At 34.9% G+C, this 24,139-nt stretch overlaps 1 protein-coding gene, 1 non-coding gene and 3 pseudogenes across 4 annotated transcripts; 2 read left to right on the top strand and 3 right to left on the bottom strand.

Annotated features, from left to right (window-relative positions):
* The first annotated feature begins 10,680 nt into the window (after window positions 1-10,680).
* Window positions 10,681-12,058, top strand: LOC143591407 (uncharacterized). Its single transcript, XM_077071617.1, has one exon. The coding sequence runs from the start codon at window positions 11,030-11,032 to the stop codon at window positions 11,945-11,947; it is 918 nt and encodes a 305-aa protein (XP_076927732.1). The 5' UTR covers window positions 10,681-11,029; the 3' UTR covers window positions 11,948-12,058.
* Window positions 12,059-12,179: 121 nt separating this feature from the next.
* On the bottom strand, window positions 12,180-13,852 carry LOC143591406 (heat stress transcription factor A-4c-like; annotated as a pseudogene). The gene is made up of 2 exons (XR_013145664.1): window positions 13,555-13,852; window positions 12,180-13,015 (listed from the first exon to the last, which is right to left on the bottom strand). The product of XR_013145664.1 is annotated as a heat stress transcription factor A-4c-like (transcript).
* A 2,529-nt stretch (window positions 13,853-16,381) lies between these two features.
* TRNAI-AAU (transfer RNA isoleucine (anticodon AAU)) lies at window positions 16,382-16,455 on the bottom strand. The gene has a single exon. It is a non-coding gene; the product is annotated as a tRNA-Ile (tRNA).
* A 1,640-nt stretch (window positions 16,456-18,095) lies between these two features.
* LOC143591405 (aquaporin NIP1-1-like) lies at window positions 18,096-19,581 on the top strand (annotated as a pseudogene). Its single transcript, XR_013145663.1, has 5 exons — window positions 18,096-18,224; window positions 18,487-18,711; window positions 18,950-19,147; window positions 19,232-19,293; window positions 19,398-19,581. The product of XR_013145663.1 is annotated as an aquaporin NIP1-1-like (transcript).
* A 1,545-nt stretch (window positions 19,582-21,126) lies between these two features.
* Window positions 21,127-23,056, bottom strand: LOC143591404 (seipin-2-like; annotated as a pseudogene).
* Window positions 23,057-24,139: the final 1,083 nt, after the last annotated feature.

The raw sequence follows: 24,139 nt of genomic DNA, 5'->3' as shown, positions 1-24,139 counted from the left end.
TGTTTGTATGTTTCTCATTTGTGTGATGTCACTATGGTTATTTATTAGACATTACCCTTAAAAATATATTTAATATAACTAATTGGCCTATTATTGACAAATTATGTTAAGAACATGTCGTTTATGGCAAGACTTAGTATATATACATAAATGGGAAGTTTTCCTTAAAAGTGTTCTCTATAAAAAAAACATATAATATTATAATGAATCCATGTCCTGGGGCTGGAAACTGGGTGGGATCGGAGAATTGAACTAAACCTTAAAAGAGGTTCATACTGATTTTGATGTTCCAGGTCTGACTCACACAGAAACACCATGCATTAAGAAGAAAATCCACCGCTGTAAAATAACTCCCTTGAGTTAGGTTTCAAACATGAGATCTTAGGATCATAAGTCTTAACCATCATCCCTATGTCATTAGATTAGAAGGCCAACTTCTAAAAAGGTTCATAAACTAGACTTAAACTTCCAACGACGAACTTCACTTAATTATGAAAAACTCTGAACATATTATATTATTATCACTTTTATTTTAATGGATTATACTTACTATATGTGAGTTCGGATTAAAATACGTATCGTATAAGTAATTTTAATGCACTAAGACCTTTTGATTTTTAAGCGACTAACTTTTGTGCCCTACATGGTTTGAACACTTGAATTCTATTTCACACCTTAATTACGTACCTTATCGCCCCATCAAAGTGAGAATGATCTTTCTTTGAGCGTTACATTTTAATTTAATAAATAACTCATAATATTTGGATTTGTTTGATGGTTAAAACATAAACTTTTATGGTTGTTTGTGCGGAGTGTGGTACGTTGATGAACTCCTATCCAACGGGTAATAAAGCTCTTTCCGCGGTATTAGAATCACACTTTGATTGAAGTCTTTGTAAATCAAGAAACGACAAAGTTTTAAATAACAACACGTTGCTCATCTATATATAAGAGATTAAGAGGGGTGAAGAAGTAAAAGCTCTTGGTCTTTTATTGATGAAAAACTGAATCTCTTCAATGAAAAAATTAGTGTAATTTATGTTTTACTTATGCGTAGTTGTATCTTATAATTTGCTTTAGCTTCGCCATCACCACTTTGATGGGGTGGTCATGAAAGTTTTTCTAAGGGTTTCCTTTATGGAAAGATCATGGATTCAGAGTCTTAATAGGGTGATTTCATGAGTATCCCTTAAAATTGCTGCTAAAGGTGAAAAGTAAAATTTACCTAATTATCATTTAATTTGGAATTGGTTTTTAGTTGTTTCTATTAAAAAAATTCTGTAGACTAGTATATTTTTTAAAAATAACTAAATTGTAATATGAGTGGTCCCAAAAGATAACCAACTGAATAAAACAAGATCATATATGGTAATTAGGCTTTTGCTACATAGGTTCACATGTATATTTTTTGGCGCTTAACTTTAGTTCGATGGAACATGTTTAATCTATTATAAGTTGGCTCAGTGTAGGGCTCATTACGAGTTGATCCGAGTCAAATGGGGGGGGGGGGGGTTGGTTGGTTTACAAACGTAGTTAAGACAACTTATTTAACAATGAAGTCAATATCGAGCAAGTTATTTCCGAGTGTTTTTTGAGAGACTTTGTGCTATTTAAACAATCTAACTCAACATGTTCATTACATGGAGTTTTAGTTGTACCAGTTGATTGCTTCCAAGAAGAAAGTGTACATTATCATAAAAAGGTCTAAAGCGTTTAGTAACATACAATTCTATATAAAATAAGTCCGATCAACATTTCAAGATTAAACCAAATACCACTATTAAAAATGTAACATAATCAAAATATGATTAAAATAAAGTTCGAAAAAGTAAGGAATGGTTAAGGTTCAACAAATTATCTGAGAAATAAATTAAAATGGGTAGAAAAATCCCAAGTTGTCAATTATATGAGCAATAGACGAAATTAGGGCAACAATCTTCACATTAATGCACATAAGCGTTGAATAATTCGTCGAATACTAGGCACCGAATAAGCAAAATAATAAATAACATAACTAAGACGAACGTCACCAAGTTAGTTATTAATGTTCGAATATTATGGCAGTGAACCTAGGTTATAACATCTGGGGTTAGAAAAAGTAAGAATGCATTAACATATAAAATATTTAAATTTTAGCTTAACTTAGACAAATGAAATGAGCTGAGCTAGGATCGGTTAAAACTCATTTTGTTTATAAACTAAGCTTAGCCGGCTTGTTTATAGTCAAGCGAGCTATTTTTATGCGAGCTTTAAATTTCTTACAACTATAGGTTAGTGTTTGTGTTTTTTCCTGAGGCTCACCCAAAATACAATTAAATACTAAATATATTTGTTAAACTAAAAATGTTTTTATATAACGTTTATACTTTGGGATTATCATCATCGTTTGTTAAAGGCTTTGGAAGATGAGAAATGAAAAAGTGTTTGAAGGGAAAGTTGTCAATTTGAAAGAGATTATAGGAGATATTAAGGCTAATGGCTTCCTTTGGTTTAATTAAGTATAGGTCTAACATTGATCTTAATTAACTTAGTTGAACTGGTGTAATTTTGATTTCATGTAATCCTTCGTTTTTGGGGGCTGCCCTCCGGTTTGTGAGGCTGTGAAGGCAGCCCGTGGGTGTTTTTGTTGTTGTTTGGCGTTGTTTATAAAATTTCACAGTTCGGAAAAAAAATAACGTTTATACTTCATAGATTGCATATAATCATACAAGAATTTTAATAATAATAATTATTACTTTTAATTTATGGTTGTTTGGTCATAAAGTGACTCAAACCGGAACCCTTCAACTACGCATGTTTGCATGTTTCTCATTTGTGTCATGTCATTAGTTTTATTTATTAGACATTACCCTTAAAAATATATTTAATACAACTAATTGGCCTATTATTGACAAGTTATGTTAAGAACGTGTAGTCTATGGCAAGACGTAGTATACATACATAAAAGGAAGCTTTCCTTAGAAAGTGTTCTTTATAAAATATGATTTAATTTAATAATGTATCCATGTTCTGGGGCTGGAAACAGGGTGGGAGAATCGAACTAAACCTTAGAGAGGCCCATAAACTTTTTTTAAGAACCTTGGAATCATTCGATACCCGAGTGAGTTATTTTAAGACGATATGTTAACCGTCAATGCTAATTTTGACGTTTCAGGTCTGACTCTCTTTGGAGCACCATCACGAAAGAAACCCATCGCTGTAAGAAAACTCTTTTGAATCATGTTTCGAACATGAAACCTTAAAATCTCAAGTTTTAACTATAATTTCCATACATCGGATTAAAAGGCCAACGGCTAAAAAGGTTCATAAACTAGAGTTAAACTTTCAACCCCGAACTTTTCTTAGTTATGAAAGGCTGTGAACATGTTATATTGTTATCGGCTTATCGCTTTTGTTTTAATGGACTACTTACTATATGGGTTTTGATTAAAATATGCAATGTAGTAGACTAGTAGTAACTTTAATGCACTAAGACTTTCTTTGCGTATTTTTTTTTTCATTTTTAACTTTTTCACCCTACAAGGTTTGAATTAATGCTCTTCTATTTTCACATATTAATCACCTTAACACCCCAACAAAGTGGAAATAGCCTTTCTTTGAATGTTTCATTTTAATTTTATACCTAACTAAATATTATTTGATTTGATTGATGGTTAAAACATAAACTTCTATGGTTGTTTGTTTGGTATGCTGATGAACTCCTATCCAACAGGCAACAAAGCTGTTTTCGCAATTATTAGAATCACACTTTGATTGAAGTTTTTGTAAATCAAGAAACGATTGACAAAGTTTTAAATGACAACAACACGTTGCCGATCCATATATAAGAGATGTGAAGAAGTAAAGGTTGCTGGTCTATTATTGGTGAAAACCTGAAATCTCTCAAATCAAATGAAAAAACCAGTGTAATTTCAATTTTACTTCTGCTTAGTTGTATCTTGTAATGGGCTTCAGCTTCGTCATCACAACTTTGATGGTGTGGTCACGTAGGTTTTTCTTAAGGGTTTCCTTCATGGAGAGGTCATGAGTTCGAGTCTTGAAATATGGAATTTTCTCAACACCCCTTACAAGATTAGGAGTATCGGTTGTTCAAAAAATTTGGATTTAGCTTCTTGCACGATACTCGTTTAGATTTATACAACACACTCTTGTTAAAGAGGGGGGAAAAAGAAAAAAGAAAAGTTGAACAAAAGCTTCCATAATATTGTTGGATACACAAATGGAGATCCTTTACAAGTCAAGCTTTATTTCAATTCACATTATCTCAATTCATAACATACATGTTTAGTCCTATTCAAAGTCACAAGTTTAATCATACCATCAATTATTCGTGGGGAATCACTTAAGTGCATATATTCATTCCCTCAATCTTTGGTGTCAATTACATCCAAACAAACCATTCGGAAGATCGAAATGTTCAAGTTAACATCTGTTTTTTTTTATTCCAATGACATTGTCGTTCACTGCTAGAGTTGGTATTAAGGAGTACATTATGCGTTGAATAAGTCATAGACGACCCATGACCCGATAACACTTGAGGGGTTTACTGGATGTCTTTGTATTCATCTAATTTGTTATAGATTGTGAAAACAGTAAAGAATGATGAGAGAAAAACTAAAGAGAGAAAATAAGTATTTCATTAATTGTGTTTTGATTGATTTACAATGAATAACAAGACTCTCTATATATAACTAACTCTAAGAGTTAGTTAGACCTGTAACAACTCAAAGTCAACTGTAACAAACTCATGGTCAACAACAGAATACTCTCTAATATGCCCCCTCAAGCTAAACGGGCGCAGCAACGTGAAGCTTGGAACTCAAAGTGTCAAAACGATTAGATGACAGCCTTTTAGTCAGAACATCAGCTAGCTGAGATACAGTAGGAACAAAGCGAACACAAAGAGTCTGCGCCAAAACCATATCACGAATAAAATGCAAATCAATCTCGATGTGTTTCGTTCGTTAATGAAACACGGGATTGGCTGCTAAATATGTAGCTCCAAGATTATCACACCAAAGGGTCGGTTAACATGATAATGGAATGTGAATCTCTCGTAAAACATATGTAATCCAACAAAGCTCAGCAGCTGTGTGAGCTAAAGCTCGATACTCGGCCTCCGTGCTAGAACGAGCAACAGTATGTTGTTTCTTGGAACTCCAACTAATGAGGTTGGGACCAAGAAAAACACAATAGCCAGTGGTAGAACGACGATCATCAGGACAACCAGCCCAATCGACATCAGAATAAGCATGAATATCAAAACTAGAAGCTCGTTGAAAACTCAAACCATGAGAAATAGTACCCTTTAGGTATCGTAAAATACGCTTGACAGCACCCAATGACGATCAGTAGGTTTCTGAAGAAACTGAGAAACCTTGCTGACAGCATATGCAATCTCAGGACGAGTCAAGACTAAGTACTGTAATGCACCAACTGTACTCCTATATAAAGTAGGATTTTCAAGAGGAATCCCAGAATAACGAGACAATTGTTGTCCTGAAGAGACCGGAGTAGACAAAGGTCGGCATTCAGTAAGACCGGTACGGTGTAACAAGTCATGCAAATACCGCTGCTGTGACAAATGTAGAACATCATCTGAAAAAGTGGCATGAACACCTAGAAAATATGACAATTTTCCCAGATCTTTGAGTGCAAACTGGGAGTGTAAGCGCTCAATCAAATCTCTCATAAAGCTGGAGCAACTCCCGGTGATAATAATGTCATCAACATAGACCAATACATAGCACATAGTCGTGTCACGATTATAGACAAATAATGAGGTATTCGAAATACATTGAGTAAAACCCAAAGAAATAAGTGCAGAAGATAGCTTGGAAAACCAAGCACGAGGCGCCTGCTTAAAGCCATATAGAGCCTTCTGCAACAAACAAACATGATGAGCTCGATCAGAGTCAACAAATCCAGGAGGCTGAGACATGTAAACTGTCTCCGATAAGTCACCATGAAGAATGGCATTGTTGACATCAACCTGACGAATATCCCAACCTCGAGAAAAAGCAACAGATAGAACAAGACGTATAGTAGTAGGTTTAACCACAGGACTAAACGTCTCAGTGTAATCAATACCCTCAGTCTAATTAAAGCCCTTGGCAACAAGTCAGGCTTTATAACGACTAACAGTCCCATCAGGATTATGTTTGATCTTGTAAACCCACTTAAAACCAACAATATTGGCGTAGGCAGGAGCGGGAACTAAGACCCAAGTTTGGTTTGAGTGCAAGGGTGCAATCTCAGAACGCATCGCATCCCACCAAACAGGCCACTTCTGAGCCTAGCGAAAGGTGGATGGCTTGGTAGAAGGAGTAGTACAAGCATGAAAAAGAACATGATTAAGAAAGTTTCGAGGTTGGCAAGTATGATCACGAGAACGGGTGACCATAGGATGAGATGGGGGTGGGGGTGGTGGTGGTGGTGGAGGAGGAGGAGGAGAGATAGAAGAAACAGAAGGAGAAGTGAATGATAAAGGAGGGGACTGAGAAGATGGATGAAGTGAAGAAGAATGAGAAGTGGAAGAGATTGTAGGAGTAGCATATGACGATGTGGGAGGAAAAATAGGAAATGAAAAGGGAACATGAGGAGAGATGTCAGAAGAAGATGTAGAAGTGGGAATAGAAAAGATGGACTCATGAAAGGTAACATGTCGAGAGATAAATGTGCGACATGTAGAGGGATCATAACAAAGATAACCTCGATGATTAGAAGCATAGCCAAGAAATAAACATGGAGTGGATTTAGGTGAGAGCTTATCCGCTCGTATATTGCCAAGAAACGGATAACACAAACACCCAAAAGTACGAAGAATAGAGTAATCAGGACGAGATCCAAAGAGAATTTCATAAGGCGAAGAGTGATGTAAAACGGGAGAGGGTAAACGATTAATAAGAAACGTTGTTGTAGCAAAAGCATCATACCAGAATTTTTGTGGCAGCTGAGCATGAAATAGTAAGGCACGAGCTGTCTCAGATAAGTGGCGGTTTTTCCGCTCGGCAACCCCATTTTGTTGGGGTGTGTAAGGACAAGATATGCGATAAGCAATTCCAGCATCAACAAGATATTTGGCCATGTGACCATGAATAAGCTCGGGAGCACCATCACAATGTAATTATTCAATACGATAGGAAAATAGATTCTCAACAAGAGGTTTGAGATGACAAAAACAATCAACCGCTTGAGAGCGGTTAGTCAAAGGATACATCCACGTAAACCGACTAAAGTCATCAATGAACGTAATATAATAACGATAGCCCATACGAGATATAGTGGGTGAAGGCCCCCAAATGTCACAATGTAAAATATGCAAAGGTATAGTGGAATGAGATACAACAGAAGTAAATGGTTTTCGAGTTGCTTTAGAAATACTACAAGAATAACAATTTTTATTCAACACTTTAGAAGACAAATGTAAACAAGAAAGACGTGAAAGCACGTCATCTGATGGATGTCCCAAGCGAGAGTGCCATAAATCCCGAGAGGTGGAAATTGTAGCCGATAGTGAATAGAGTTGATAAGGACTAGGAGGCATGCGGTGGAGGACATCCCCTGCTAATGTCTGAATAGAAACACCAAAATGTGAGAATATAATAGCAATAGGATGATCAATAACAAGTTGAGTAATTGATAAAAGATTTTTGGTTAAAGCTGGAACAACAAGAACATTTTTAAGAAGTAAAATACGATGAGATAAGCGGAGGAAAGAATGACCAATATGTGAAATAACGAGCGTCGTACCGTTACCAACAATAACGCGCTCTAAACCTGTGTAAGGAGCTGCACCATGTACCATAGAAATGTCAGAAGTCATGTGGGCGCTTGCACCAGAATCCGGAATCCAAGACTCAACCTTGTGACACATATCTGATAATGTTGCCGAATACCCATGATGAGAGTTATTAGCTTTAACCCAATTTTGAAAGTGTGCTGATCCAAACTGTGATGCATCAACAAAAGGATTTGAGCTAGATGGGCCCACAAATGCATGTTGATCTGGTTGTGAAACTGGACCAGAACCCAAAATGCCTTGATTTAGATTTGTGTTTGAGGGATAAGTTGGGTCTAAGGAAAATTGGTTGTAACCAGGTGCCGATTGTGGTGAAATGACATGCGAGTTAACAGTTTGACCTGAATAAGATGAACGTGGATCAATTGCTGAATGAAGGCCGAAATTAGGGGTAAATTGATTAGCAAAATTAGCCGAGTGCGATCGCCCGCCACCATACGACGCGAATCTCCGCCATTCCATGACGAACCACGGCCTCCTGACACATAAGCTTTGCCGACCACCGTACGACGGCGAATCTCCGCCATTCCATGACGATCCACGGCCTCCTAACACATAATTGCTTTGCCGACCACCGCGATTACGAGGAAAACAACCACCGGTATTTCCTCTCCACTGATGTCCACCGCTATAGGTAACACCTCCATTACCACGACCTTGAGACGGCGGTGCATATCGGAAATAACACTGCCGAGCATGTTGACCGGATTTGGAGCAGATTTGACAAACAGTTTGTGTTTCCTGATTAACACTAGAAGACTGATGCGGTGGTTGTATATTCATGGCCGCCATCGCAGCAATTGGAGGAGTTTTAAACATTGATTGTTGCTTCATACGAGCCTCATGTGCAAGCAATTTAGCTCTTAATTGAGTGAAACTTGGTCTTGAATCATTGTTTTCAATATTCGTGACAAAAGGTTCAAACTGTAGATCAAGACCTTGGATGATTTGATGAATTAAATGTGATTCAGAGAGTGAATCACCAACAGCATGTAATGAATCAATCAGGTACTTTGCCTCATTACAGTACTCGGTAATTGATCTTCCATTTTGTTTTATTAGATGAAATTGTGTACGAAACTGATTTTGCTTAGCAAATAGTTGTTGTGAAAACGACTCTTCAAGATTTTTCCACAGTTCTGCAGATGTAGACGTACCTCTTGCAAGATGAATTAATGAAGATGAAAGATTAGCAGTAATCAATGCTGAAACATAGCCATCTTGCTTGTCCCAATCATCACGCTCAACAGATCCAATTTCAGGTGAAAATAAACTGCTATTTAAGAACTTTAATAGACCGAGAGTCTTCAAAATAGTCACTATTTGAAACTTCCAGTTCAAATAATTGTCTTCATCTAATTTTATTGCAGCAAGATGAGTAATATTTGGAAGTGTTGTTGCAAGATGAGTAATTTTATTGCAGCAAGATTGAACATCAACAACATTATTCTTGGGGTGGAATGACACAATTGGGAAGATTAGGATTTTATTTTTTATTTAAGTATTATTTTAATTAAGAAACCAATTATTTATTTCTACCTAACCCACGGTCATATTTCATCCCACCATAACACATCTAACTTTGTCTGAAACGTGAAAACCCACAGCCTGCGTGTCGTCCACGAGATTCCTATATTACGAACTTACATCTCACAATTCATAGCTCCCATGATGTCTAATAGAGACAATATAAAAAGAATTTAGTACTACAAAAACAATTGTGCAATAATGTTGGACACAAACTGATAATCCTGTACAAGTCAACCTTTATTTCAACTCACATGATCTCATGACATACTTGTTTAGTCCTTTCTAAAGTCACCAGTTTACTCATATCATCAATTATTCACTTCACTCATAGCTAGTCTAGTGTGTTACCCATTTGTAACTTATACAGGCTTGAAACATCCTCTTACGTGTAAGGGTATCCTACTCCTATGTCAGAATCTATATTCTAAAGTGTATTCTCTCAATTTAACTAAAGTTAAAAAAAAATAGGAGTGTAAACTAGATAAAGTTTATAAGTTTATTACAACACATCTTAATTTTAATTGAAGCTTATTTAATAAACAAGTTTGAGTTCGAATTACGTTTACCAAGATTATGCTTGCGAGTGTAAATAGTCCACTATTCATACATTTATATGAAATATGTTTATTCATATGATAATATTACATATATAGTTTGTTATGATACATAACTAAATAATACATTATGTTATATAGCTATAAATATGTGAGAAGTATTATAAATGCGTATAACATAAATAACAATAAACGATAAACAAGTGGAACTCGAGCGTTAAAATTACTCACAAACCGAATTTGAGCTTTGACATAGAGCTTGAAAAAAAAGCTAAACTTGAGCTCTGTTAAGTTAAACGAGTCAAGTACAAGCTCAGACAAGCTCGAACTCGGCTCATTTACACTTTTGTATGAACGGGCTAGAAAGACTCTAATTCCGACACAATTTCTCTCTTATATATATTGTTTCTAGTTCCTACTTAATAGTTAGACGAGTAAGAAAAACAACCTAAAACTAAATGACCCATTAGGATAATAATAAACTATCAACAAAATATGTTTATAAAGTAGGATAATATATGAGACAAATATATTATATACCTATATAACTTTATATTTTGTCAAGAGCATAAAAAATAATGTAATTATTTGTTTACTATCATAAGTATTAATTAACACCACCCCTTGGTAGAGTTAGTCAAGTATAACATGAAACTTCTCTACATATTTATGGTTCTTAAGAACATGATCTTCATGAGGGTTCTTGATCCTGCTTGTTATTTTTTGTAACATTCAACCTATATATTTTCATGGCTTTCGGGCAAAATGCTTCGATCCAAAACTTGTTATGCGTCTTACCTTAACATCTAGCATGCGCATAAAACAACATATTCTAAGTTCTAACACACACGTGTAAACAAGAGACTTAACATTCATAAACTTAAAAACATAAAACAAAAATCAAATCTTTTCCTAAAAGACAATGACAAAAACGGTCCCCCTAATTTAGAACAGCTAGGCCAAAAAAGCAAAGGACAGGACACAAGTATGATAAAAAAAAAGTGAAGTAAAGTGGTCACAAGATCTATGGCGGGCCTTTCTTTTAAACTTCAAATATAACAACAAACAGTTTTTCAATTGTTCACATTGCAAAATGCTAACTACCCCAATAAGTTTAACTCTTCCTTAAAATCAACACATTCTCATGTTCTATAGAGAAAAAAGCCAAGAAGCAAAGTCCAAAATGATCAAGACAAGTTTTAATATGATGCCAAATGTCTCATTAAAGAAGTTGGTTTTGAAGTTCAAGAAGATGAAAGATGTCGATGAACCCGAGTCAGAAAATGCAAGATTTAAGAATTGGATGTATGAAGATGAGGATATGTTGCGTAATTCGGATCGTCGGATTAATGTTTCACCGGTGAGTGGTTCGAGTTTCAAGAAAATGGTGTCGAATGGAAGAACGATTAAAGAGTTGATTGACGAAGAAGCACGGTTTGAAACGATAAAGATTGAATCAAGAAAAGAGAGAGTGGGTTCTACTGAGGAAGTAAAAAAGATTGTGTTTGAGAACAATTCTGAAGATTGTGTGAAGTCAAAGTCAACCGTTGACTATACGAGAACACAATCAAGAACACGGGTGAGCAAGTTGGATTCGGAAGAATGGAAGAAGCTGAAAAACAAGAGGATCAATGAGATCATGTTAAAGAATGATGAACAAAGAAAATATGTTGATGTAAGCAGGAAATCAAGTAGGAAAAAGTCAAAACCGGGATGTAAAGTCAACGCTTATACGCCGAGAACGGAATGTAGAATCAAGGCTCTTGAAGATATGAAGAGAACAAGGATGAAGATGAACAAAGAGAGGGAAATCAAAGATGCATTTAGAGCTTATACTGATAGTTTCGCAATATTAAAAAGTTCATATGATCCACAACAAGACTTTAGAGACTCAATGATGGAAATGATTATAGAGAATGGAATTAGGCAAAGAGAAGATCTTGAAGAGCTGTTGGCTTGTTATTTGACATTGAATTGTGATGCATATCATCATCTTATTGTTAAGGTGTTCAAAGAAGTATGGTTAGAATTAAACCAAGTGTATTTTGATCTTTATTTTTAGTTTTGAGAACTATTTGTAAGCATTGTTTGGCACTTTGGCTACTTCTAATGAATTTGTAAATTTCTTATTGTCACTTCTACCATGTTAACTATTCACAAAATAAGTAAATTACCATTAAAATATTGTTAATATTCTAAAAAAAAAATACGGAAGTGTGCACACTTTAAGGATCGATATCTCAGTCATCTTTGCTCCATTTTGTGCACACCTCTTATCTCGTAGCAAAGCTATCAATACGGTGATCACATGCGCATTATTTAATGACAGTGTAGATAACTATAAGTCTATAGCATGTAATTATTTGTGTCCAAAGTTAGAAAAAACATTCTTTTTACTATTTTCTGTAAGACTATTTACACTCTCCGTGTTGCCACCAAAACATCCCGTATTGATCAACCCTTGGTTGTCGTTATCAGCCACCGAACCACCAGGATTCTCAGTCAAGAACTGTTCCCAAAACCCGTCATTCGCACCCCCTTGCACAACTTCAATTGGTTCAGAAGTTGTGGCACAACTTTCGGACCATGTTCGATAAAATTTGGTTAATATATTGTCCCAAAACATTATAGAAGACTCCAGTTGTTCAACTAGTTCTAAATTTAAAGCCAAAAGTGCATCTATATTAAGGGTCTCGGAAACTGTGACATCGAATGAGCTCACCTGATCATTGATTTCAGACGAAAACCGTCTTTTTCGGTCATTTGTGACTGCACTTTGAGCTGGTTTCTGCAGTGTATTATCCAAGGCACACAAGAGGTCTTTTTGGTGGTTTATAACGACGTTTAAACGCTTGGTTAACGCGCGTGCTGCCATTTCGATGTCTTCTTGATCTGTTCGGTGTGTTTGAAGCTCTATATATAATGAATCTTTCTTGTAATGCAGCCTATAAATATCTTTTTTGTATTGAATTCTTTCGGATTCAGTTAATGGAGAACATGCAGAAGCTTCATTGATTAAGTGACTGTAAACTGGCTTTCTTCTATGGATGTTTTTCAAAAGATGAGGTTGACCTTTAATAAAGTCTTCATTTGCAAATTCCCATTGTTCCGGATCGATTTTATGAAAACCCTATTAAGATTAAACACCCCATACACGAAAATTAGGTAACGATTGGATAACTAAAGGGTTAACTATACACACATCGTCTGACGACTAATCCCACACCGTTTTAAATGGCCGTCCAGATAGAGGTCGGACGACCGTTTTAACAAAAGATTTTCAAAGTTTGACAGTCTATGGTCAGAACGGTTGTCCGGATATTGGCCAAATGGCCGTTCTAACCAATAATTTCAAAGTCCCCCCCCCCCATGGTCAGAACAACCATCCTGACATTATTCGAACGGCTAGCCCTCCTGATATTATTTGAACGGCTGTTCTGACCAATAATTTCCAGTGTCTGATCCCCCCCCTATGGCCAGAACGTGGCCAGAACAACCGTCCTGATATTATCTGAACGGTGGTTCTGACCAATAATTTTCAAAGTTTGACCCCCTATGCCGTCCTGATATTATTCGAACGGCCGTTTAGGCCAATAATTTTCAAAGTTTGACTTTTTTGGTCAAAACAGTCGTCGGAGCGATGAAACCCATGAATGAGAGATTACTCACATATGTGTTTAGTTGTCTGACAAAACTTGAAAAATTATTATGCTTGAAAAATATTGGAAGCAATTCACCGGAAAACTCAAGCGTGTCGCTCACGACAAAGCTTCGGTTATTCGGGCTCCACGACACGATATGATCGGTTAAAGGATCATTCACCATTTCATAAGTCTTGACAATAAATGGAGGCAGACTAGTGGAACCACTTTGAGCATCATCCATACTAATACCAACAAGATGATAAATAAAGCTTCAAGATTTGAAAGATAATAATTATGACATGAGTCACTTAAAACAACAAAAATGAAAAGAAGTGGTCACTTAAAAGCTATGATAATAAGGTGCAATCAAACATCAAAGTCGTTATAAACAGCAACCGGTTTCTAGAAGCTTAAAGCAAAAGCAACCCACTTTATACTGTCTTGAGAAACAGACATAATTCACGTGTACACTGGATCAACTTAATACACCCAAAAGTAAACCAATCCATAGTGTTCGATGAATTGCTTGAGTTACAAAAGAAACACCAATATCCAAAGTTTAAATTGTGTTCGGTACTCACCTGATATTGTGTAACAGAATAAATGATCTTTTGTAAGAAAACATTCTAGTAAAAATCTGTCTACTATAAACTCTCATGTCTCGTGTTGTCTTCGTATCCATTTTTTCTCGTATCTCTAGTTAAATACAACTCTCTTTTTAATAACAATACATTTTTTAAGAAAATACAAATTATATTAATAAAACATATTTATTTTTATAATTCCTTTAAGAAGTTTGAAATCTAATTATGTAACTTTTGTTTTTAGTCAAATAGTAAATGGAAGCCAAATTACATTAAATAGTAATTTATGTATTTTCGATACCCTGTTATATATTAATGTTTACTTACTTTAGAACTTTTTAAATCGTTAATATATGTAATATAGGGATTCTAAACTAGTATTATATAAATATTAACAAAGACGTGTTTAGTTACTTGGAACATAAATATGTATTTGTCATTCGTGGTTAATTTGTTCATCAGAAAAGACACATCAATGTGAGAAAATATTAATATGGTAGCTTGTTGCAATTGTTTTTGTTATGCGTGGAGTTCTATTCTTAATTACCTTATATTGCATTTATTAAAATAAGAAATGATTGAAGTGGTGTTATTGAAATGTAGGGAATGTTAATGTATAAATTAAATAAACGTTCTAATTTTGAGAATCAAGTAGTGTAACTACACTAGTGTAAGTGTAATTATACTACTTGATTCTTAAAGTTAGAACACTAATTGATTTGTATTTAATCAAAACCTTTGAAATTTATACGTTTCAGTTTTCTTTTTATGAGTTACATAACGAGTAATGTATTTTGACTTTTAAACTACTAACATTTATTTTAATAGATATAAGGGTCCTACATGACTCCTACTTCTTTACATCCTTGGTTTGACATTCCTGACCATTGGTATTTGGAAAGTGAATTGTTTTGCATGATCTACACAATCTATTCTCCACGTTTCTTCCATATTTTATAAAAAGAAGCACACGTTATAGATTATATAGACTTGATTCATAGAAAAATATATCCACGTTATACAAATCTTCATTCTTCTTATCAAACATTTTGTGTTTATTTAGATTTTTACTTTTTTTATTATAAAAATTAGGTTTGTATTTGTTATGAAAGTTTTAAGATGATTTTAATTTGCATTTTAGTGTAATACTTCAATTTGTTTTTAAATTATTAATGACAACTTTAATACTTTATTTGGGTAGAAAGTACTCACATATGTTATGTTAACTAATTAATAATAGCTTATACTAGATATTTCAATAAATATGAATACGTAAGCCATTCATGACTTGTCCCTTATACGAGTGTTGTTGAGTTGTCACGATCCATGGCTAAGGGATAGGAAGTCCATTTGAATGAAATCGATACCTTACAAATTAGAGATGGCGCTATTATGCATTCGATACTAGATATAACGATATTTGATTTGCCTAATATATGTCTGGTTTTGTTGAGGTTAGCTTTGATAACTTGACCAGATAAAACTAAGCTAGATGTGAATACATAGTTATATTAGCAAATGTGTGCGATGTGTTAAATTCTTTAACAATTTTATTATTCATAAAAACAAAATAAAAATGTCTAATAAGATAATTCCTTTATGGCATTACTCGAAAAGTCTTTGCCCTTCACATGCATGATAAATTGATGATGCATCCACACCTAGCTTTTAAACGACTAAAGTACTCGTGCATCATTTAAATAATCAGTGGCATTACCGTAATTCAAATATTCAACAGAGTGAATGACTTGGACCAAGCCCGCGCCACACTAACCGGTTCAACAGTAGCGAAGTTTGGCCGAAAAATGGTGCACATACGCTACAAAGAAAAAAAAACCATGGGAGAGATCCTGAGGCACATATAAGATTCACCCTTGCTATTCAGCCGTTCAAGGTGGCTATTTGGAGTCCAATCGTCCTAAAAAGGGTTGTCATCACTCACCACCCACGTTTAGTCTTTTCTATCCAACCCGTTTGGTTTCAAGGAAGTAGTTTTTAGGTACAAGCTCACGGTTGTGGACACAAGGCAAAGCGTGGTATCCAGGCCCGACCCATGGGCCAACCAAGTCAGGCCATCGCCTTGAGCCTCCAATTTTGTTAGGCCTCAATTTATTATATCATGTATGTAATATATATGTTAAAAATGGGCCACAAACTTAAATGAAAGCCCAATTTCTTTATATTGTTAAAAACGGCCACACACTAAATGAAGGCCCAAAACCTTTGTATTATGTTTCGTGTTCATCAATAACAAAAAAAACCAAAAAATGGCCCATGCAGGTCTCGAACCTGCGACCTTCGCGTTATTAGCACGACGCTCTAACCAACTGAGCTAATAGGCCTTGATGCAATAACTTCAAATCCTTACATATTATCCATTATTCGAATTTAGTTATTTTGTAGTATATTATGAAGGCATAGCTGTTCAACATATGACCGACTATTAGGTCAAGAAAGTCTAAGTCCCAGGTCTAAACCGTGGTCGGTTTGTTTTGGTAAACTAAATACCAATGTGAGTTTAGTGACTTCTAGGATTACAGGCTCTTTAACTTATATTGTTTTCTTATCATTGGCCATTTATCATACATATTGCATACACAAATTTATACATTGAATTTTGAAACCGGTTTATTGTCATTGGTCCCAATAATGATACAAGCTCACAAGAATTTATACCATTTATAAACCTAGTGCGTTTGTTTTTTGTGTTATTTGATAGGTCTACAAAGTTTGTAAACTTGGTTTGCAATTCATGTACAATATATATAATAAAATTTGATTTAATATTAAGTCTCTTACAAAAGCAAACACATGCAACTTGACTATTTGAGTTTTGTTATATGATGTTTTGATTTGATAAGAAAACAAAGAGAATTGTGCGTTACATTTTAAGTTTTCTAATTCTTATTATCGTTTTAAAAACAATTTATCATTTATCAATATTTTGATTTTTCATACAAAATCATAAACACGATTCAAAAAACAATACAGATTCTACATAAGTATGTTTAAATTACCCCTAATGTTACCTGTCTACGAGAAATGCATCCTATCTATTTTTATTCACTCGTTATATGGTATTATTAGGGTTTATAAGTGTTCGGATAAAAGGTTCTCACGATTATAGAATTCGAATGTATATAACTTTATTTTTGACAATTTGAGACTTGTGAAAATTTTTGGATTTTAACTATCTATAATCTTGGATTACATTATAATTTGTCGTAAACTTCTTTTTAGTTAATGATGAAATAAATAAATATTATAATAAATAATATTAGCTAATTCACCATTAATTTGCATTTTGGGCCGAATGAACTATGTGAGAAGAAAAAATCATTAATTAAAAGGATATGTAAGAAATTATAAAACCATATCTTATAATATTTAAATATGGTATAGTTATATGAAAAACCTGATAAAAAGAAGAATTTATATAAAGTACGTAGCCCTCTAACAGGGGAAAAATTATAATAATTTATCTCACAATATGAGTGAAATTTAACTGTTTGATATGATTAATTTTGAGTCATCTAAATCATCTTTGTGAACGACATAGTCTAGGAAATTGATAATATACTTTTCGGCAATGTCCATATTCATTTCAATCAATATAACTTAGCTTCCTTAGATTCCAACGTCGATGCTTAAAACTAAACCGACTTTAAGCTTGTTTTATCTCAAATGTTAAGTTAATAAAATGAAAAACTATATATATTTTATGTTACATTTTTAAAAGTTAGTTAATTATTTAATAATATAATTCTTTTAACTGATCTAAATACTCATCAACAGTGACAAAAAATGAATAATAAACTGTTGAACATAAGTTATAACTTGTAACTAACCCTTTCATCATACCATTCATTCACTACTTCTATAAATACACAATCCATCTCCATCTCCATCTCCATCTCCATTTTCATTCTTACTCTTTATACTCTCTAAAACACGCGCGTGCGCACACACTGCTTTGAGGCGAATGGCGACGGACGTCGGTGGAGCTGCCAATGGGCACCATGGAGTCACCTTGAGTATAGCAAAAGATGACACCGGAGATACCACACCTTGTTCCTCCCCTCCATTGTTCACTCGTCAATATTCACAAAAGGTTCTTTCTTTAGTTCTTTTACTCCTTACACTGTTAAATGTGAGAATCAAGTACAATAATTATATAATTACATCGTAGAGTAATTATATAATCACTCTATGATGTAATAACATAATACTCTATTTGTATATATAATTACTCTACTTGATTATCACGTTAATTCCATTTGTATGTTAACTTTTCCCTATGAATATGATATTAATTCAATATGCAAACAAACAAACAAACCTAAGGATTGCTTGTGGTTTGAATATTTGGACAGTTGATAGCGGAGTTGTTTGCCACGTACTTCTTGGTATTTGCTGGTTGTAGTGTAATCGCAGTGAACATCGACCAGAACAATCTGGAGGGTCAGCCTGGAATCGCCATTGTATGGGGGTCGGCTGTTATGGTTATGGTTTACGCTGTCGGCCATATCTCGGGTGCTCATATCAACCCGGCGGTCACCATTGCCTTCGCCTCTTGCAAAAGGTTCCCTTGGAAAGAGGTGATCAATTGGATTCAAAGTCATTTTATTGATGAGCTCATGAAAGAAAAATTAAAAATATTAAAGCATGATATCTATAGAGAACTTACAATTACAATGTAAATAATAAAGCTAACCAACGAATGATAATGATAAAACATGAAATAAAGATAAATGAAAAAACATATAATAATAAGTACAATAGATATTACATGATAAACTTTGTTAACAATTTTTCTTGATCGAACATGTTGTTTAGGTACCTGGATACGTGATCGCTCAAATCCTTGCTGCAATCCTAGCAAGTGGAACCCTACGATTAATATTAAGCGGGAAACATGATCACTTTGTTGGAAACGCACCTCCACATTCCCACATTCAATCGTTCGTGGTGGAAGTTATTATCACATTCTATCTCATGTTCGTAATCACTGCCGTCGCCACAGATGATCGAGCCGTTAGTATTGTTTTCAACTTTTCATATTTACCATTATGAAATTTTATGCATGAAATTGTAATTTAAAACACGCACTTAACGCAGACTAGACAACTAGCCGGAGTTGCCATTGGATCAACCATTGTACTTAATGCCATGTTCGCAGGGTACGATATCATATATTGTTATATATTGGCTATAATTCATATGTGATTTTCATATTTCAATAGTATATATGCATGGTTTAATTAAACATGTATTTTGATGGCAGGCCGATATCAGGGGCGTCCATGAACCCGGCAAGGAGCATAGGGCCAGCGCTCGTGTGGAACGAGTACAAAGGGTTATGGGTCTACATTTTTGGACCGATGATTGGAGCCATAGGTGGTGCATGGGCTTACAATACCCTAAGGTTGCCTTAAAGTGAGATAACCAAGGGTGCATCTCAACAATAATTTGTGGAGTTGTATTGTAATTAATTTTCCAAAAGATATGTGTGTTTGCATGAGACAATATTACAAGTATAGCTAATAAGACTTGCAAGCGATGTACTACATACATAGTGACTATAGTTACACTCTTTTCTATGAAAAGAATATTTGGTTGCATTATCCTAATATACCATTCCTTGTTCTTATCTATTTGATTATAACCAAGTGATGTTAACATTAAGTAGGTTTTGCCGATGTATTAGAGAATCTAACTTGAAAAAACAATCAGCGAACGTCTAAATTCTATCTATTGAAAATTAAGCGGCTCTATGGTAGTCTCTTGATAATTCCATTAAAACTAAAAGACTACCTCTGAATCACTCAAAGATAAAGTTTATTAGGTTCACAAAAAATACATCTTTTAATGGTTCATAGAATCTCTTAATGGTTAGTTAAGCTTTAAAAACATGTTAAATAATTCAGATGTTACCTCTTAATGATTCAACACAACATTGTCTACTAAAAAAAGATTGAGTTCTATTATATTTTACTAAAAATGTAATAAGATTTGTTTTTTTTTTCTTTTGCTAAACAACCTGGATTTATTACATTTAAACTATTCAAAAATATAATATAGCTTAACTAGTTTTACTAATCAAGTGACCTTATTACATTTGATATTTGTAATAATATTGTGTAAAGCCAGATTATTACTAATTAATCGATCGAAATCTATTACATTTGTTGCCAGAACATATTCTTTTTTGTCCAAAAAAATGTTTTAACTACTACCTTTTATTGTAAGATGTGAAATCTTTAACGTAACAAAATTCCGAACTAAATACAAGTGTATCATGTTAAGTGATAAAATGAGCATTGGATCAAAACTGAACCAGCCCGGAACAGATAATTTGGAAAGTGTGACTCATGGACCGGACCATGAAAGAGTGGTCGGTGTCGGGTTTTGGGGGTTGGACAGGTCAGGATGGCTTTCGAGTTAAGGTTGAGCCAAAATGTGATTCCATGGTGCATCTGTCAATACATACATATACATAAACCATTTGTTGATCAATGGCGTACCTCGAAAACCTTTTCATTAGGGCGGAAAGTTTTTAAAGTTGTTCTATATGAGATTTCATTTTTTTAAATCTAGCCAGTACTTTTGAGGAATTGTTCTATCATGTGACTTATTATTTCCGTTTTAAACCAAACTAAGTTATTCATTAAATCAGTGATTTAGTGTTTAGAATGTCATACCTAACGTCCTAACCGGTGGTCTCCGGTTGGAATTCTGGTTAGATTTGGGTTGATCGGTGTCTGACGATGGCGATCATTCTTCTGCAGCACCGAATGTGCCACTTCCTTCAATCTTTCTTTGTTTTTTTTAAGCAGGTTTAAAAGTTAAAACTATGGGGAAAGTCTTTTAACATTTGGAATTTGGACACTATTTAGACATTGAGCCAAGAATTAAGTTCATACAAAGTTAACAATTCGATATTGGTCATTGGGCCTACAAGTTAACATTTGGACATTGGGCTTAATTTATATAAATTATTAAGTAACTAGGATTTAAGACCCCGTGTTTTGCGGCGGGACTGTTAAATCAAACAAAAAAAATAATTAAAAACGTTAAACGATAAGCTCGCTGCAAGTCAACGAAGTCAGTCTGTATCAAGTTACGACATCGAAACTAAACAAAAGAAATAAGCATTACTATGCCAAAATACAACAAATTATCATATGTAGTAGAAAGGAACAAATAAGAAGTTTGATTATTCTAAGAAGGCAAATGAGGGTATTTTTGTCTATGACCTTAATATTGAAAACTCACTTAATTTAATTTCAAAAACCCACTTAATTTTAAAATTTTCACTTATCTCCTGCAACCACCACCGCTCACCGCCACCCACCGCCACCACCTTGCCGGAAAAGTCTTCGGAAATTTCGTCGGAAAATAAAACACAATGAAAAAGACGCAATGTAAAAAACACAATGGATTAAACACTATGAAAATAAAAACACAATGACAAAAAACACAATTAAATTACACAATGTAAAAAACACTATGAAGAAATAAAACACACTTCTATAACACAATTTTGTAAAACACAATTTTGGTAAAACACACTTTGTAAAAAACCCACGAAAATTGTTTTTATTTTTGTATAGCAATATGGTACTCGTATACAAGATAAAAAACACTCGTTATTATGGTGAAATTGTTTTGACGCCGAGTATATTTCAGGAAGACCGCCCCTCCTTTCAAATTCCGCACGTTGCTCGATCACAACACGCGAACACGAAGTATGCATATCTTTTTCAGTATATCCTCTAAACTTCACATCCAAAGTCTGCGTTTCGGATGAATATCCCGTCAAAAGAGAACCTAAATTTAAAAAAGCCGACACAAACCGAATCATTCGACTTTTAAACGGCAGCATACACGGCTGTCTCTCGCAACGAGCCCACCATCGGTATCTAAAAAATCCACCCGCACTTGAAAAATCCCAAGATTAACATTATAATCCGATTCCGGCAACGTTAACGAAACCGTCGCCTGCACTTCATGATCAAACGGAATCACCCGCGACCCTTCAAACCTCTCAATCATACTCTTCTGATTATGCACGACAACCGACGACTCCGGGCACGAAATAATCGGAACAAAAGCCATCGGCGTATCTTTCGTGTAATCAAACGTTAACTCCTCCGTTATCCTAACCGGTTCCTCCACTATCCATCTCATCACCACACCCCGAACAAAAAAGCCGGAACTAACAAACTAACCAAAACAACCCCGCAATAACAAAACCACAACAAACCCCAACCGACTTTAAAACACAACCGCAACGTCACATGATTAGCCAACTTAACACCACTGTAACAAATCCCGAAAACCTCGCTAACACTCCCTAACGTATAATCTCTAACGAGCTTTATAACCCCGAACGGGTTGGTCATCAATAAATATGAAACACGCAGTACCCACAATGGAAATGTAACCGAACTTGATAAAAATCTAGTTTGAAAGCTAATAACTTTAATAATTAATTCAACTAAAATAGAAGTAACATTATTAATATCAGGTGCATAATTTGGGAAGTCAACAGTAACTGACTCATCACAGTTATTATTATTATTATTATTATTATTATTATTATTATTATTATTAACTCGGGTAATAGTCGAATCCGCGTGTAATAAATTCTGTTCCCCTTCGTTTAATTTATTATTAAACGAACGGGAACGGGTGTGGCGTAAAGGCTTTACGGGTGGGATAACATCGATTAATCCATCTGGGTTGTTTTTAAAGAACTGGGATTGTTTATTGCCTCGACGGTGGCGGAGGCCTGAGGAGGAGGGTGAGTCCGGTGGGTGGTCGGAGATGACGGTGGCTGTGGAATCTTGATCGGAGAGTGTGGCGTCGGTGAAGGGGAGTTCGTTGAGTGCGTCGGTGATTGGTGATGTGGGTAATTGTGGTTCCATTGAAGGAATTGGAAGGATTGGGTGGAGTTAGGGTTACGGTTTGGATTTGGGATCATAAGCGAGATAAAACCCTTGTGACTTAACTTTTTTGATCTATTTGTTAAAACAAAACTGAAAAGTGAAAACTATACAAATTTAAATTTTGAAAAAACCTTTGTGAACAAACTAAAATAGAACAAACTAATATAGATACACCATGGTTAGAGTTAAGATGGCCGTCTTTTTCCACGTGTGTAGTGATAGGAAGCATACACATTCTTAAATTAAGACTCAAGTTTAAATATGTGGCTCAATGAAAGAAAACTGAAATCTTTGTGATCTCTAGTTTAAATGGGTGACTCAATGAAGGAAGACATATCGTGAGACTCTCATGCCATTCTCTGAAGCAAAGTTAATCAATTTTTTTTATAATGGATATGACTAAGACACCGGGTGCCCGAACTCAAAATTTATTTAAAAAATCATAAACGATGGGGGGCCGGGCCCATGCCTCGCATCAAGGGCTAGGTTGCGTGTTGATGCAGAGAGGAAAGGTGATAGCTTACGCGTCTAGACAGTTGAAAGTCCACGAGAGTACTTATCCGACGCATGATTTAGAGTTAGCAGCTGTAGTGCATGCTCTTAAGATATGGAGGCATTATCTGTACGGTACTAAGTGTACTATCTATACAGATCATAAGAGTTTAAAGTATTTCTTCGAGCAGAAAGAATTGAACATGAGGCATGGTTGGAGTTGATTAAGGATTATGATTGCGACATTAAGTATTATCCCGGTAAAGCTAATGTAGTTGCTGACGCGTTAAGTCGTAAGAATGAGGAAGTCCTTGCAATAGTAAAGTCATACCAGTTGATCATGAACCCAAGTCTTTTTGAAGAAATCATCAAGGTACAGTCAGAGGTGTTAGTAGATGAAGGGTTAGTAAAGAAATAAAGGATTTATAGCCAGCAAGATGAGTTGATGGAAAACACTCATGGAGTTAAGACTAGGTTCGACCGTATGTGGATCCCACACCATGGTGATCTTAGAAGTCGAATCTTCGATGAGGCTCATAAGTCAAGATACTCGATTCATCCAGGAGCTACAAAGATGTATCAA

This window comes from Bidens hawaiensis, unplaced genomic scaffold, assembly GCF_021521415.1.
Source record: "Bidens hawaiensis isolate Kalapana, Puna unplaced genomic scaffold, B.hawaiensis_p1.1 tig00039622_1, whole genome shotgun sequence".
Lineage (NCBI taxonomy): Eukaryota > Viridiplantae > Streptophyta > Magnoliopsida > Asterales > Asteraceae > Bidens > Bidens hawaiensis.
This window is presented reverse-complemented; position numbering and strand designations above follow the sequence as displayed.

Coding starts and splice junctions, on each gene's coding strand:
- LOC143591407 (XM_077071617.1), top strand. CDS start 11,030: ATGTTCTATAGAGAAAAAAGCCAAGAAGCAAAGTCCAAAATGATCAAG.